Raw genomic sequence first — 18095 nt, 5'->3', positions numbered from 1 at the left:
AGAAAGAGTCCTTGCTTACACTGAGAAGGGGGTTCTTGGCCCATTGTCAGTACCATAATAGTGGGTGCCACATGGGTTTAAGGAACATAAGGGAAGGAATATCACTTCCTGGAATAGCACCCACTGGGCAGGAATATCAAACTGTGCTTGAGTTGTTTGCTCAGCTGTCTTTCAGAGGCTGCACTCTACCTTGGTTATGAAAAGAATAAGTCTCTGCTCCTATCCATTCTAAACACTGGCCATTGGCCAAGTTAAATGGTATAGTAGTGCATCGGGGAGTCCTCTGTAGACATTGAGAGCAAGTCTTTTGGAATTAGGGAGCCCTGGGTCAAAGCCCAGGCTCTACCACTCTACAGGCTGGAGAATTGCCTGAACCCAGGAGGCGGAGGTTGCGGTGAGCCGAGATCACGCCATTGCACTCCAGCCTGGGTAACAAGAGCGAAACTCCGTCTAAAAAAAAAAAAAAAAAAAAAAAGAGCCTTCACTTCCCCTTTTGTAAAACACAACTAAGAGTCATACCTACCTCGCAGGTCGTTACAATGAGATAACGAACGTAAATCACTTTAAGCACAGTGCCTGTTATGCAGCAAGTACTCAAGTTACTGTGGCTATTATTCTTTCATTTTTTTCCCCCCAAAGTTGCAAGTTCTCTGTTGATAAGACTTTTGGGAGAGAGGAACTGGGGAACAGACTAGGGAAAACAGGCAAAGGAATCCCTGCTCAGCCACCCTGCCCATTACTGTAGCTCCCATGATCAGTGATGTGAAGCTACCGCAAATATAGCTAACGACCACAAATAGAAGGTGATCTTTCAACTGCAGCCAGGTGGTTTTTAATGTAGACACATGGCTGATAACAGCTTAACAAGTTTCTGGGTCTATTACCAAACTCAGATCCTTGTTTTTGCATTTTTGCATTGGAATGTATGCACCATTGGTGGATGTATGTTCTCCATACTAGGGAAGTACAGACATGACCAGTGGTTTCTCCAGTTCTGAAGTGGTGAACAGAGAGCTGTGCTGTGTGGTCAGCAAACTCTATAGTATAGCATTGTCACAGTAGTAAAGAAGTCACTATTCCAGCAAAATAATTGAAACTCAAAGTTAATCCAACCCATTTAATAATATGCACCCTAGTTGTTGTGCTGTATGGCAGTGAAGCAGAAGTGATAAACTATTTACAAAAACGCCTCTATTTTCCTTAGTTCCTCCATTGACCAGTCATATTTTCGGCTGTTCTCTTTGCTAGTTTTTGAGTGTGTTTATGTTCAGAATCACTGTGGACATATTTCCCGCATCCAAGTCATGCCTTCTGCTACCTACTGACTTTCTTCATTTTCCCTCTAGCAGCATTCTTTTTCCCCAGGCCCTGTAGGTTCTTGAGTTTCAGCAACCCACCTAGCTCAGCAGTCTGGGTGTTGGGGAGCTCAACTTTGCAGAAATGGTCTTAAAATTAGCGAGAGTGGGCATCATGCTGGGCGTCAAAGGAAAAGTGGGAATGGGCCATGAAGGAAGGCCTAAGCACTGACTTCCTTTGCCTGACAGTCTTGGGGTAAAGGAATGATGCATTAACATCAAGAGAAAGAAGAAAAGGGAGCTGTAACTCAGGAAATCTATTGTCTCTAGAGACTCAGGAGCCTTGAGATGAGCTTAGCAGATTTACACTTAATGTCTCCAGGTGTAAATTTTCGTTTTCTCATCTGCAGAGTGCGGACAACAATCTGTACCTCACAGCATTGTTGCAAACATGAAATTAGAGAATGTGTAAAGCACCCCACTCAGTGACTGGCATGTGGTAAATGCCAATGATTGGCATCTATTTTTAAAAATAGTGCTCTTGTCCTCCCAAATAGGATATATAAGCCCCTCAGTGGAAACTGAGACACTGGCTAGAAAGAAACAGTAAAATTATATTGCTTTCTTATCTGGATAAAAGACGGATACATAGAACATATTCCCTTACAGCTGAATTTAAAATAAACTTTTAATCCATGGACTCTTTTCCCTGTTCCTGGAAAAATTATATCCTAAGCATGTTCACGTGCTTACCAAATCACTCATTAATGAATGTTCTATTTATTGGATAGAGCCAGTAAAATGATATTACAGTTTAATTTGATAGGTTGGAGTAACTTTTGAAGGCCTGCCATTATCCTTTTTCATTGTTTCTGCAGGTGAATCAGCTTTGAGGTGAGAGGTGGTTTCTCTGCTACATGTAAACAGGTGGCTCTCAAACATGTGCATTAGAATCACCTGGAGAGCTTATTGAAACACAAGTTGGCAGAGTCCCATCCCCCACAGATTCCAGGGCCTGTGCTTTGAGAAGCCCCGATTTACGCCAACACTGATTTCTCTGAACTTTCAGCTGTGGCAGTGATGGGGCTGGTAGCTCTCCCTTTGGCTTGATGATGTTTGTGGGTTACTTTAGTTAGTTAAGCAGCAGTTTATAGCTACTTTATGTTAAGAGCAATACTTTTGGCCAGGCGCGGTGGCTCAAGCCTGTAATCCCAGCACTTTGGGAGGCCAAGGAGGGTGGATCACGAGGTCGAGAGATTGAGACCATCCTCGTCAACATGGTGAAACCCCGTCTCTACTAAAAATACAAAAAATTAGCTGGGCATGGTGGCGCGTGCCTGTAATCCCAGCTACTCAGGAGGCTGAGGCAGGAGAATTGCTTGAACCCAGGAGGCGGAGGTTGCAGTGAGCCGAGATCGCGCCATTGCACTCCAGCCTGGGTAACAAGAGCGAAACTCTATCTCAAAAAAAAAAGAGCAATACTTTTTCTGCCCCAAGAAAAGTTACTAACCTGGGAAGAGTGCAGAAAATAACGAGCCATTGACTATATTTGGGGGGCACATTCCAAAAATAGGCGTCTGTGTTACACACTGATTAAGAGCTTGGGCTTTGCAGTTGGGAAGGCAAGCAATGAGACTTAGCTTTGCCATTTTTTTTAGCTGTGCAGCTCTCTAAATTCTGTTTTCTCATCTGTAGAATGGGAGAAAGTCTACTTTCTTTCCGGGTTTAAAGGTAAAGCACATAAAGTGCTCAATAGGTGTTAGCAACTTTTTCCAAGGGGAAGTAAAAGCCCAGTAATGCCTAACACTGTGAGTGCCACTGTTCACATAGACTCATTAGAATTTACTAGAAAGTCTGAGCACAAAGTTGGTCCTTTTGAGGTATAAGTCAGTCCAGGTTGAGAGGAATTTCTAAAGGAATTTCTCACAAGGTGTTATTCAGCCTTTTCTAGAAAGATCAGACTGAATAGCTTTATACTCTAAAATGTAAACAACCCCATTACCGACCTGCCAGTAGAACTGTTCATGGTATTCAAGTTAATTCATAATTGCAGGTTTAACATTAGTTACTATGAAAACATGAACAACTTTGGCTTGTTTAGAACATGTTAGAATGCAAGAGCTAGAAGGACCGTAGAGATCATCTGGTTTAATCCTTTTATTTTACAAATAGAAAAATCTGTGGGCCTGAGGAGTTAAGTGAATAATTTGCCTGAAGGTATACAAACCACAAATTTAATTTCTACTGGACTTGCTAGGTAAATGCTCTCAGAAAGAATGGCTTGTGGATGCTTATAAAACCACAATTATTTTAGTCTTCTGTAACACGTAACTGATATATATTCAAACAGCCTGGGTAGATGGTAAATTCATTTAGTTTCCTAGGGTTATTATAAAATAAATTTATCTTGAGGCATTCATCAGAAGTTAAATGAAATAAAGCTGGCCATTTTATGAGAGTATGATAGAAATTGTTTTATAATCACACTATGCAATTGGAAGCATATGCTTTGAAAAACTTCAGATGAATATGATCATGGTGATATTCTATGATGTGGCAATAGCTGTGGCAATAGTGGGGCTGGAAGCTCCATTACTGAAGCTTCAATTGTCCCATTTTTCCATGTGTAGAAGCAGACCCTGACTTTTAGATTCTGAGAAAAATCTTGACCCTTTCTCCAAGTACTTTTGTTTTTGTTTTTATCAGAAGTGGAGTGACTTTCTATATAGATTTCACTTAACTTTTGGTGAAAAGAATTTAAACTCATTTTTTTTACATGATTGGTTAAAGCATAAGGATTTGTACTCTATATTCTTGAGACCTTAGCCTCCAGCCTTCAGCTGCTGGATGTCTATGAAAAGCTTTGTTATGAGAAATATATATGAAACTTTCTCCGAAAAGTGTGTAGTTCATTCATTACTTTAGAAATTCTAATAGTGACAATAAGAATAGTTAGAAATTGTTAAGTATTTACTATATGCCTGAGTTTAGCCCTTATATGCATTTTTTTTTTAATCCTGGCAACTGGTGTTTCACCAACTTTGGGATGCATCAAGTCACCAGAGGGCTTGTTAAAGCACACATTGCTTTGCCTCATCCTTAGGGTTTCTGATTCAGTAGCAGCCCGAGAGTGTGCATGTTCTAATACATTTCTAGGTGATGCTGCTGCTGCTGATGGGAGAAGTACTGTTTGCTGCAAACCTAGGAGGTAAGCATTTCAATCTGTATTTTGTAGCTGAAGAAACAGGTTATCGTATCAATTGCTGAACACACAACTAGTAAGGTGGCAGAGTTGGGATTTGGAAATTTGCTTCTTTGATTCCAAAGTCTATAGTCAATTTCTGTGCTAGGTTTTGTAATGAGACATTCTGTCTGGGCTGAATAGTAATAGTCATATTTTATAGCTTAGAAATAGAGCAGGACTCTATTACTCCTAACAGTGAGGTCCAAATATATTAAAGCATATGGATGTCATGAGATGGTACTAATAAATGCCAGGGTGTAAGATAAGGTAATATGGCCCTTAAGAGGGACTTTATCATGAAGGTAGAAATAGATCATACATCCTTCTTTAAGGGGTCTCAGAAATCTGGGACAGATTTGTCATTCAAAAATATCAATTGAGCAAGATCTTCTATTATACATTTACCTTACTCCTGTTTTGTGTCATACATTTTCTCATGTAGCTTTTTTGAAAGAAGGGAGAGGGAGAATGTATAGAAAGGGGAAAGAGGCAGAGAAAAGGAGAAAGGAAGGAAATTTAACCCATTTTACAGAAGACATCTATATAGAAAAGCCCAACAATGGAAACACTCCAATCCAACCTTAAGGTGACTGACCCCGAATTTGAAGTATAGATGTAGGCAGCAAAAGTCCCTTCTGTAACAAATGACTGTTTTGCAGAGTATGAGTCAGTGATGAGCACTGTAAAATTAACCTGAGCTAATGAAGTAATAACCATGATGATAGATTCTGGGGATTACTCCCCAAGAAAATATACACATTTTCTGTAATGTTGATGTCCTAAAGAACCAATGTTTCTTAGGGCAAATACACATAGTAGCACCAAATCTGAATCATTAATAGATTTTTTGTAAACCCAATGCTGCAAGCAAGCTATGGGCTTGCTGAAACTCAGCTTTAGGTGTGCTAGGTGTCAGGGGACACAAAATCCTGTCCTTAAGCTAAGTTGGCAAGTAATTGCTATCCAAGGAAATGCATGTCATAGTTGTGTTTATGCAGTTCTGCTGAGGGATCCATAATCTCTTCACAGAGGAATAAGTGTTTGAGCTTATTCTTGACAAAGGAGGATCTTCAGGTGAAGCTGAACACAAGAAACTATATAGAAAAGGCAATGCAAGTATCAAAATGCCTGGTTGTTGGAAACTGCCTACTACAGTTCAAGCTTCAGAGAACTTTACTAGAACACGGGACTAAGCAGAAACATGTGCTCTAAACCCTAGTGCATTAGGCTCTCAGAAAAGTTGCTTATAATGATAGTCCATCTCCTTTTACCTCTAAATAGCTGTTTTCTTGTTCTCATAAACCTGAAGCCTCCTGTATAGCCTTCCTTACTTACAACTTACCAATAAGTTCTCTTACTACTTATTTTTTATTGGTTGAGTAGTTTGAGTTACAATAAACAAACAGATGTTAATTTAAATTTATTATGGTTCATCCAAATATTAAAATGGGTTGGTCTCTGGGGCTTCGCTATGATTACTGCAGCTCAACCCTGGGACATCTATCTTTTTGAATACTGCTGAGCAACTTTTATAATTCACATACTTCTTTAAATAAATTTATCTCACTATAGATGAATCAATTCTGTGATCTCCAGTACTGGCGATGCTACTGAGACTTAGCTAATTAACAATACTGTTCCTGAGGTGAGTTGCCTGTCCCACGTCAGGTTCTCACAGGTAGAGGTACAGCCCTCCAAAGCACTAAGATCAGCTGTGGGCCAAGGGTGGGGCAGTATCAGAAGGGGCAGCTTGGCAAGGTTCACCATTTAAAAAGACTGTGATTACCACTTTTGTACACTGCTGTAAAGCATGATAATGTTGAAATCTTCCACTACACATCTTGTCTAAGAGTTTTATCTGATTAGATTACTTGAATACCTGACTGGAAAAAATGAGCCAGATTCCATAAGAACTGGGGTCATATAAGTCTAATAGGACATACAAGGCAATGCCCATTCAGCGTGACAGCTTTCAAGGGAGATTTTCTTTGGCAACGGCAGTGATATATTTACTCCAGAGGTTGACAATAGCAACTGCTCTAACATACTCATCTAGAAATCCTAGTAAGCCGTAATATTATCCACTAGGTGCCAGACACTCTTCATAATATGATTAATCCTTTCAATGCTACAAAGTAGTTTATATTATTCTCATTCTAGAGATGAGAGGCTCAAAGAGGTTTAATGACTGATGAAAGGCCAGGCAAACAAGTGGGAGAGCCACTGTTCTGCCTACCTTCCAAAGTCCTACTTTCCCCACTGTGGCTACATTTCCTAAATCCATCAGCAGTAAGCCTGCGTCAAAGATATCACAAGATTCAAGTCTACTTAAGATTGTTCTTCCACTATCTCTGCAAAAGTCAGAAAGGTGATAATGCTTCCAGGAGACTAAATAAAAGCAAGAGGGAGCAAGTACTACAAACATTTTCAAAGTATCACAAAACATATGATAGAGAAAGTGGAGAGAACAGTACATAATATCACGATTTAAGAAAAATTTGAGACTGATCTTTAATTTTGCAGGATCTTTTTGTCTCCCGTTACCCTTTATTTTTAAGCCAAAGACTCCATGAACATTCTAGTTGGAAGCCCTTAAAAGAAACAGTATTCTTTCATATACTGCTAATAAAAGTATAAACTGCTTAAAGTTTTCTAGGGGGCAACATGGTAGTAACAAAAGCTTTGAAAAACTGGCATACCTTCTTCACTAGCAATTCCACTTAAAGGATTTATCTTCAGACAATACGAACGCATACGAGATTTAGCAACACAATGTCCTTTAAAGCACTTTATTAATGAAAAATTGGAAACCTAAAAATTCACCAGTAGTCTAATAAAATGTGGCACATATGATGGAATATCATGCAGCCATTAAAAGAGATGTAGAAATATACTTGATACAACAAGACAGTCATGGTATTGTTGAGTGAAAAAAAGTTACAAAACAGTATGTACAATATGATCCCATTAAAAAAATCTATAAATGCACAGAAAAGTCTGGAAGGCCATATACTTAAATAACAGTGGTTCTCTCTGGATGATGGAATTATCAGTGATTTTTATCTTTCTCACCAAATCTTTTTTCTTTTTGCCAACATGGCTATGATTTCTATTATAAAAAAAGCATTAACAATTCTTTAAAAAGTCTCCTTTGAAGTAGGAATGAGAGCAGAACTTAGCACCCTAAGAGGCACAGGGATATACATGTTTTCTGATACTGTTTTAATGGTTTGTCAGGGTGTTTTGATGTTAGTCACCAATTAAAAGGCACTGTTGAGTGAAAATGTGGATGAAGGTAGTGCTTACTCTAATTCTTTAGACTAAGCAATCTATTCCTAGAAACCTTTCACAGCAACCAAGTACTGGCATTCTAAGCAATACTTCCCACTATGCATGTCCTTATACTTTCATAACCACTTGTAATATAGCCCAGAATTTTCCCCTATATGGATAGGGCAATGTTGTTGGTAAGGGTTACAGAAGGCAGAGAGAGTTTTTCAAGTGATGTCAGAGAGTAGGCCTGAAAGTGAAATGCATGTTCTCTAAGTTCTATTGCTGTGGCTCTCAAGCTTTAGAGTGCAATAGTATTACTCAAATGGCTTTTACAACAGATTACTGGGCTCCACTCTCAGAGTTTGACTCAGTAGGTTTCTGAAAAGGCTTACAAATTTGCATTTTTCTTTTATTCAACAAATATTTACTGAGTTCATACTATGCGCTAGGTCTTGTGCTAAGAGTTGGAAGTTTAATAGCCATCAAAAGAATTATAGTCTTTATCTCAGGGATAAAGAATTATAGTCTTTATCTACATTCTAGAGTGACAGATATATACTAAACAAATAAATTATAAAAATAACTATGTAATTACAATGTCTAGTGCTAGAACACAATAAAGATTAGAAGACTCGGTTTTTGTCTTAAAATATTTGAAAACCTGTCACATGGAATACTAATTCCATGGGCCCTTGAAAACAAAAAAATAAGTACAAATGAAGGTACAAAGTTCTTGAAAGTAGTAACTAGCATTTTAAACAAGTCTCCAGGAGATGCAGATATTGCCAGTCTAGGGTCTCACACTTTGTGAATCACTGCTCTACTGAGTAGACCTTTTTTTTTCCCCTTGAGAGTCTTGCTCTGCTGTCCAGGCTGGAGTGCAGTGGTGCAATCTTGGCTCATGCAGCCTCTGCCTCTGGGGCTCAAGTGATTCTCCTGCCTCAGCCTTCTGAGTAGCTGGAGGTGTACACCACCATGCCCAGCTAATTTTTGTACTGTTAGTAGAGACCTCCATGTTGGCCAGGCTGGTCTTGAACTCCTGACCTCAGGTGATCCACCTGCCTCAGCCTCTGAAGTGCTGGGATTACAGGCATGAACCACTGCGCCCAGCCCTGGGTAGACTTGCTAATTAGCATAATATGGGAGAAAGCGCAGGGGTGGTGGTGGAACTTCCTCTCCAGCTTTTGAGACTCACGTGAGGTAAAAGCCACTTCTTATCTGGAAATCTCGAGGCAAAGTTGGCTATAGGCTAAACTATGAAGCTATCTCTCCATTACGGCACCTCATCGAAGCTTGAAGTGCTATATAGTAGGGCAACGTATTTCAAAATTTCAGGTATCTGGGAGATAGGGAAGGAATTTTTCTGGAATCCTGTTGGCATGGAGGTAAGTGGGGCCTCTATGGGTAAACAAGTCTGTGGGTTTTTGCCTTGCCATCCATCATCTTCTGCACTCCACAATTTATCCCAGAAATGTTTTCCCAATACTAGCTTCCCAGTCTCACTTGGTTCTTTGTTCAGCAAGAGGATAACAAGAGACTATGAAGCTGGCTCTACCCCACTGGTGATCCTGGCCTCAGGATTTATTTTCCATGTGATGCGGAGTGAGGAGGCACATTTCCATTTTTGGGTTCATTTCTTACAACATGAATCTTTCTGATTAGCACCATAAAAAAGTTTTAACATCGTGACATTTTAGGTTAGATTACTCTGAGGAAGAAGGCAGACATGATCCAATCACTTTTTTTCTTCCATTTGTAGAAGAGCCTACAATTATTTTAGTTTTTCATTCATATATGCATCCTTCACATGTGACTATAATTTTAGATTAAGCTCAATGGCACAGAGCTTCTTTAAACAATTTTGAATTGCACCATGAATTAATAGGCTTCCCAAGCTTTTTCTTCCACGCCTAAGAAACTTCACAGGCCTTTACCTGAGTAAAAACTAAACTTGACTTTAAAATAAGCCAAAACCAAAATAAAACCCAAACAACTAAACTGCATTAAAATAAAAAGCAATAAACCTAAGAACAAGCATACATGTTGTGGTGGTTCTGTGGTAGACAAATGTACCAGTAGTCTTTGAAGCTAAACAGTATTGAAGACCTCTGTACATTACTGGATTACTAAAATCAACTTTCACTTGATGGAAAGCTGAAAGTTCTAAAAAAGGATTTATACCGACTGTGGCAAGGTTAAACCTGGACTGGGGTCTGATTTAAAGAGGGTGGAGGAGAGGACTGACAGAGAGTAAACAGAGCCTGGATATAAAAGAGGTATCTCTGGTGCACAGTGATATGCAAGGCCTACAGATTTGGTAGGTCAGGATGCTACAGGGGCTAACAAGGAGAAACGGATATTTACAGGATGTTTACTATGTGCAAAGGCTTTCCCTAAAAAGCACCTGAAATACAAGATAGCATTTGCTATTTAATCCTCACAACCACCCTAGGGTGTCATAATTATTGTCCTCATTTTACTGGTAAGGAAAAGGTAGTTGTTACACATCTAGTTGAAGCTTAAAAGAGCACAGTATGTGAGGAACACTGGATTTGAACCCAGGACCATTTCACTCCATTACCGATACTCTTTCCCCTGTATTACTATATTTCCCATAAACCTAATTTATAGTTGCTGTTTAAGTGGACCTGAAGTTTTGGTATGATCTTTCAAAGCCTACATTTGGACTTACAAAATGTAATAGATGGCACTCTAGGCTGTAGAACTTCCTTTCTGAGGGAAGAGAAAGTTTCATTTACTTGGTTTTATAGAAAACTGACCAGCCTCAGCAGCTTTTGAGGGTTTAAGAATATGGCAATTCAGAGTGAGTCAGAACATCTTATACAACTATAAAACGGCAGAAAAATTTGTCTCATGGCACAGAAATAAAAGGGTAACAACTACTTTTAAAGTTTAGACTGTGAGTTAAATTGTCAACATGTTTACCAAGCTCTTACTAGGAGCTCTTAACACAAAATTTTAAAATGGTAAATGATGTTTAAGAATTCATTTTTTAAAAAGTACCAAAAGTATTATTTTAGTAGCTTAACATTGCCTCAATAAATGAACTACACTTTTGTACTTCATGCTTAAGTTAGAGTAAATTACTTTAGTTGTCAGACTGTGCTATGCTGTCTTAGTTATCCATCTTTTTATCTGGAACAATTCTTCCCCAAACCATCTTTCACTCCCAAAATTGGAGTTAGGTGACTCCCATATACAGTACCCTGTGTATTTTCCCCATCACAACACTGATCCTGTTATAGGACAATTGCTTATTTAATTTTCTGTATCCTTTACTGGTCTTTAAGCTCTCCATGTGCAAGAACTGTGTGCATATTGTTCAGGATAGTATCCCCAGTTGACCAGCACATATCTGGCCTTCAACAAATGTTTGTCGAATGAATGAATGAGAACAGAAGTCTTAACATGGAAACAATCTGCCAATTTGCTGACATATAGTTATGGCCTAAACAGCAATTTTCTGGCTTCCAGTGTGTCACTCATAATTTCATTAGTATACGTTTCATAACCAGAGAGCCTTATCAAGATAGCCTGTATTCATTAATAAATTTTCAATGTTTTAATATAAGCTCAGAGTCACCCCAAATTTGTCTGTATACAATTTACTCAATAATGTAGTTGCATTATTCCACACTTTTATACAAATTTGTTGTTCAATAAAAACAAATTCTCTTTACTGTACCACAGTTGTTATTAATGGATCCAATCCCAATTATGCATTAAATTGTGCCAATTGAATAATCTTAAAAACTTTTTGTTAAATTAAGTAAATTTGTCCACCATTTTCTAGAACCTTAACTACAAATTTATCAGAGAAATATGGTATTGCTTTTCAAGAACTAGTTGTTCTTAAATTTAAACCATTCCATAGTATTTAAAAAAACCCAAAAAACTCTCAAAATAACCCATCAAAACATAGAAATCATTTGATTTCTGTTGGAAAACCAGGTAAACATGGTATAACTGTATTTTTGTCTATGAAAACATTCAGAAAATTCTACTTTTCACAAAAGAGGTTTATATCCTACAGCTCTTTTTAAAACCGAAAGTTTAAAACAAATTTTAATTTTATTCTTTGGCTATTAATTATACCTAATAAGTGAGTCACTGATATTAATTCACAATAGATATATTTACATAAAAGAAAAAGCTTCCTGTTAATGAAAAATTCAGTAGAAAACAGTTCTGCTTTAAGTTGAGGCTCAAAAGTAGAAGCTGCTTATTAGTGAAACCTCAATATAAAAGAGAATTTTTAAGAAAACATTCTTGGCATGAAAGCTGTAACATAAATTCTGTAATGAAATATTTACCATGCAACTTTACTGGCAGAAAGGCCTGTTTCTGATGGCTAGTATTTTCTTTTCAGTCTCTTAACACATTAACATGGAAGATACTTAACCTGCTTTATTTAGAGTTAATTGTATATAAATACAATGTCATGATGGGTAACCTTTCCATAGTCCACCTATTTAATTGAGCAGTTCTAAGTAAGTAATTGGCACCTTGCCCTTCTGGTTTCCCCTTTCCCCCATTAGCCAGTCTGAATCCATTCCAACAACACTGAACACAGTGATCACCTGCAAAATAAAATACTTCCAGTTATTAACTACATTAAAAAATAAACATGTAAAAAACCAGATTTTAATTTAATTTGTTTAAATTATTCACCAAAAGGACTTTAAACATTATTACCAATTGTGCTGAAAAATAAAGGATTTATTTATTATTACTATTTTTTTGAGGCAGGGCCTCACTCTGTTGCCCAGGCTGTAGTGCAGTGGCATGATCATGGCTCACTGCAGCCTTGACCTCCCATGCTCAAACAATCCTCCCACTTTAGCCTCCTGAGTACCTGGGACTACAGGTACACACCATTACGTTCAGCTATTTTTAAATATTTTTTGTAGTGATGAGGTCTCACTATGTTGCCCAGGCTGGTCTTGAACCCCTGGCCTCAAGTGATCCTCCTGTCTTGGCCTCCCAAAAGTACTGAGATTACAGGTGTGAGCCACCATGCCTGGCCTAGATAAAGGATTTTATTGGAGGGGGTTTTATACATCTTCAAGTTATTTGGCAGTTAAAAGTTTAAAATATTTATCTGATATTCTATTACATTAAAGAATAGTAATTACAATTTTATGTTAATATAACTATCTGAAATCTATGAAACTATTTCCAAATAACTAATGAGGAATTTGCATTTTGTTATAACATTAGAAGGTATGTCCATTCGTGATATATTTTCCTTCTCATACCCACAATACTCACCTCATCTGCCAGAAGGGATAATTCAGTACTGTTTGCTGCATCATAATCATAGAGAACCCTGGCCTTCCTGCTGCCACTACACTCCTTAAGGTCACTGAGGGTGGAAGGAGAGGTGATTGCTAGGCCACTTGTTGAAGCCATGGCAGAAGAACCAATCGCATTTGGTAAAACTGATGGTACAGGTGTCAGAGAAGTCTGATTGTTGTTACTAAGATAATTGGACGGAAAACTGTTGAAAAGAAAATGGCGAATTATCTATTTCCAAGTGACTAAAGTTCCTAAATACCACCACTCGGTGGCACTGTTTACTTTCTACCAATGTTCACATTGGAAAAGATTTACAGATATTAATAATAGTTTTATCTATCTTCCTTTTCCTTCTTGGGCCAATTATACTAGAGATAATTCAGGTGGTATTCAAATATAAATCCTTGAAAGTCTGTTTCAAAACTGTCCTTATAATAATATTAACTTAAAATTAATGGCCGTTTTTTTCTCCCCAGGAAAAATAGGTGGTTTATTTTTAAAGCACTGCCAAAAAGCTTCCATTAGAATGTTGCTTTAATGAATTGTTAAATAAAAATACTGATGAAAAATTACTTATATATCAGATACTACAAATATGAGGCATTCTCAATTTAATTCTTTGAGAAATATTTGAATAACTAAACCCCTTTTTCATAAACTAGTCCAATCACATTTTCCTATTCAAATAAAATATTTATTGTCATTTGTATTGTCAATATTATTTATTTGTATCTAGATATTCAGCATTACTATGAGAAGCAGAAGACACAAAATTAAATGATACCATTCCCTTAAGGACATACACACAGTGAGAAGATAGACATTCAAATAATATATTATGATTGCTAATTATCTCAATGAAACTGAAGACTCAATGGTAGAATAGGAGAAATTTCACAAGTTCATTTGTTCTATTTTAAAAAAATTTCTATTAGAAATCAGTGATTTTTTTGATTAATGTGTTCATAAGTAACTTGAAGATAATTAGAATTTTTGGTTTAAGGCTACTGTTTCCCCAATAATACTAAATAGGTAACAGTACAAAATACTGGTCTGACATAATTCTAATTCAATAATTTCTATTTTTTTTTTTTTGAGAATGAGTTTCGCTCTCGTTACCGAGGCTGGAGTGCAATGGCGCGATCTCGGCTCACTGCAACCTCCGCCTCCTGGGTTCAGGCAATTCTCCTGCCTCAGCCTCCCGAGTAGCTGGGATTACAGGCACATGCCACCATGCCCAGCTAATTTTTTGTATTTTTAGTAGAGACGGGGTTTCACCATGTTGACCAGGATGGTCTCGATCTCTTGACCTCGTGATCCACCCGCCTCGGCCTCCCAAAGTGCTGGGATTTACAGGCTTGAGCCACCACGCCCGGCCTAATTAAATCATTTCTAAGCTGAAAAATTATCTATGACAATTCATATTTAAGCTTTAATAAATCCATTAAACTAAAAAAGTCCCGTTTTCACCAGGCACGGTGGCTCAAGCCTGTAATCCCAGCACTTTGGGAGGCCGAGGCGGATGGATCACCAGGTCAAGAAATCCAGACCATCCTGGTCAACAAGGTGAAACCCCGTCTCTACTAAAAATACAAAAAATTAGCTGGGCATGGTTGTGCGTGCCTGTAATCCCAGCTACTCAGGAGGCTGAGACAGGAGAATTGCCTGAACCCAGGAGGCGGAGGTTGCAGTGAGCCGAGATCGTGCCATTGCACTCCAGCCTGGGTAACGAGAGTGAAACTCCATCTCGAAAAAAAAAAAAAAGTCCCCTTTTCTTTTCATGACCACTATGCCATCTGGAAATCATTCAGTCATCAGCAAAATTCCCTGTAACCTTAACCTCTTCTCTAAACCTTCCCTTCATCTTTCTGTGCTAGTGTTTGTCTCCTATACTCCTCTTTTATCACTGAACCTAGCGATCAATGGAGTCTTACATTCTTCATTACCATTTTTAGACTCTTCTCCCTCAACGTTTCTACCCAATCCTTCAACTTCATGTTATTTGACTATATACACTACCAGTATCTCTTGCTGCAGTCACCTACAGATGCCTCATTCCCTTATTTTCATCTCTAGAAGATTTTAGCGCCTGGCTCACTGACATTGTATCTTAATTTTTGGTGACTTGAATATCCATATGGACAATTCTTCCACACTTTAGCCTCTTAGATCCTTGAACTTTTCTAGAGACTTTATACCTGATCCTAGTTCAGCCACCCATTCCCACAGGCACATCTAGAGCTTACCAATTCCAGTAACCACAACCCTTCCAATAATAATAGTTTTCACCATCCCATTCTCTAACCATCACCTTTTTATTTCAAGTACTCTCACATCAACAAGCCTACCAGGGTCTATGATTCTACTGACACCGTCTTCATGTCCATAGTTAATTATTATAATAACCCCTTACATAAGCTCTCATTTCTTATGCCTCTCCATTGTACTGATTTGGTAAAAACCTCCCTATTTACCTACTCAGTATCCATGCATCTACTGTGACAGGAGAAACACAGAAAAGCTTGCTGTTTTATCTTCAATTTATGACTAGGAACCTCACATCCTACCTGGCAATGATACTACATTTCTCTAGTCCATTAACATTCACTTTCCATTCCCCAATGATTATTTCATACCCTCTCGCCCATCCTCAAAATTCCAGCAATTATCCCCATAACCATTACACTCAACTGATGAGTTTGCTTCCTTTTAACTGAGAGGAAAAAGAACAATCAGAAAACTTTTTTTTTTTTTTTGGTACAGGATTTCACTCTTGTCCAGGCTGTAGTGCAGTAGTGCAATCTTGACTCACTGCAACCTCTAACTCCTGGGCTCAAGCAATTCTCTTGTTTCAGCCTCCTGAGTAGCTGGGACTACGAGAATGCACCACCACACCTGGTTAATATTTGTATATTTTGTAGAGACAGGGTTTTGCGTATTGCCCGGGCTGATCTCAAACTCCTAGCTCAAGTGATCCACCCATCTTGGCCTCCCAAAGTGCTAGGATTCTAGGCATGAGCCACCACGCTGGGCCAGGAAACTCTTGAATGAGCTGTCTATGCTCCTGATGCAAATTCCTCCACATGTGCACAAAATCTCATCTCTTTTTGCCTGTCATATCATTCTAGCAATTCTTCCCGTTCCCTCCCACATTATCATATTTTCTCCATCTATTGTATCATTCCCATCAGCTTACAAACGTGCCCTTATTTCTCCTAACTTAAAGAACAAAAAATTGCTAGACCCCACTTTCTCCTCTGGCTACTGCCTCCTTCCTCTGTTCCTCTTCACAATAAAACTCCTAGAAAGATTTACCTAAACTTACAGTTACAATTCCTTTCCCCCCAGTCTCTTACATTACAAACATTACTTTGCTCCTACTGTTTCACCAAAACTACTTGTCAAGGTCAGCACTGACTTTAATGTTCCTCAATCCAACGGTCAATGCACAGTCTTCCTCTCACTTGACCTATGCAGTGACCATTTTCTCCCACTTTCACATATGTTGTTGACTTGACTTCCAAGCCACACTCTTGGTTTCCATTTCACCTCACTGCTTCACTCCTTATCATCTTCCTAGCCTTGTTCCTCAACTCTCCATGCTAGAGTACTTCAGGGATCAGTCCTTGATCCTCTTCTTTTCTCTATACTTATTCCTTTGGTGGTTTATCTAGTCTTACAGATTTAAATATCCTTGATGTGCTGACAACTCTCTAATTTATCTCTCTACCCTGCCCCTATTCCGAGTCTAGACCTGCATAGCCTAAAACTGGATATCTCCACTTAAATGTTAAACAGATATCTCGAACTTAACATATTTAAGACTGGGCTTCTAATATAACTGACATACTACCCCCCCACAACTCCGTCCCTGAAACCTTTGTCTCCTCTGGCATTCCCCATTTTAACTAACAACTCCCCATTCTTTTCTTTTCTTTTTTTTTTTTGAGATGGAGCCTTGCTCTGCTGCCAGGTTGAAGTGCAGTGGCACGATCTCGGCTCACTTGCAACCTCCGCCTCCCGTGTTCAAGCAATTCTACTGCCTCAGCCTCCCAAGTCACTGGGACTACAGATACGCACCACCACGCCCAGCTAATTTTTCTATTTTTAGTAGAGACAGGGTTTCACCATGTTAGCCAGGATGGTCTCAATCTCCTGACCTTGTGATCTGCCCACCTCTGTTTCCCAAAGTGCTGGGATTACAGGCGTGAGCCATCGCACTGGGCCAACTCCCCATTCTTTCAGTTGTTTAGGTCAAAAACTTGCAATAATTATTGACATCTTTATGCCCAATATACATATTGCCTGTCAAGTAAATCTTGCTACCTTTAACTGTAAAATACACCCAGGACCTGACCACTTCCATCATATCAACCAAAATTACCTTGATCCAAGCGACCACCATCTTCTAACTGAATTACTGACTACATTATTGCAGCAAGTTTGAAACAGATCTGTCAGTTTCAACTCATGCTAACACCTATCCTCAACGTGGCAGCCAGAATGATTCTGTTAAAGCCTAAAATTACAGCACTCCTCAGCTCAAAATTTTCAAAGGTTCCACATCTCTGAGTAAAGACCAAAGTCTAAATAGTAGCTTTCAAAGCCTTGCATGTTTTGACTCCCCATTTCCTCTATTCATCTCTAGCCAAGCCCTCCTTGCTGTTCCTTGATCATGCCAGCTATGTCACTCTCTCAGGGTTTTTGTACTTGTTGCACCCTCTTTCTGGAGCTTCTTCTCTCAGATGCCTGCATGCTTTGTTTTCTTACATCTTTCCCTACTCTCACCAAGGTAGTTCCCTGCTGTATTTTTCTGTACACCATTGAGCACATTCTAATATACTATATAACTTACATACATATTGCTTTTCTGCTTCCTTCTGCCCCCATATAGAATGTAGATTCTAAGAAGGCAGGAATTTTGGTTATTTTATTTATATACTATATCCTCCACATCTAGAACA

At 38.6% G+C, this 18095-nt stretch overlaps 1 protein-coding gene across 2 annotated transcripts in view; it reads right to left on the bottom strand.

The window, feature by feature from the left end:
• Positions 1 to 7312: 7312 nt before the first annotated feature.
• The window catches only part of SH3GLB1 (SH3 domain containing GRB2 like, endophilin B1), a 44223-nt gene continuing 33440 nt past the window's right edge, over positions 7313 to 18095 (bottom strand). For both annotated transcript variants that reach the window (XM_003943268.4, XM_074381141.1), the window contains 2 exons: positions 13105 to 13333; positions 7313 to 12413 (listed from right to left, as the gene is read on the bottom strand). In XM_003943268.4, the coding sequence (XP_003943317.1) occupies positions 12306 to 12413; positions 13105 to 13333 (337 nt within the window). In that variant the 3' untranslated portion in view covers positions 7313 to 12305. The remainder of the gene's footprint in view (positions 12414 to 13104; positions 13334 to 18095) is intronic.

This window comes from Saimiri boliviensis, chromosome 11, assembly GCF_048565385.1.
Source record: "Saimiri boliviensis isolate mSaiBol1 chromosome 11, mSaiBol1.pri, whole genome shotgun sequence".
NCBI lineage: Eukaryota > Metazoa > Chordata > Mammalia > Primates > Cebidae > Saimiri > Saimiri boliviensis.
This window is presented reverse-complemented; position numbering and strand designations above follow the sequence as displayed.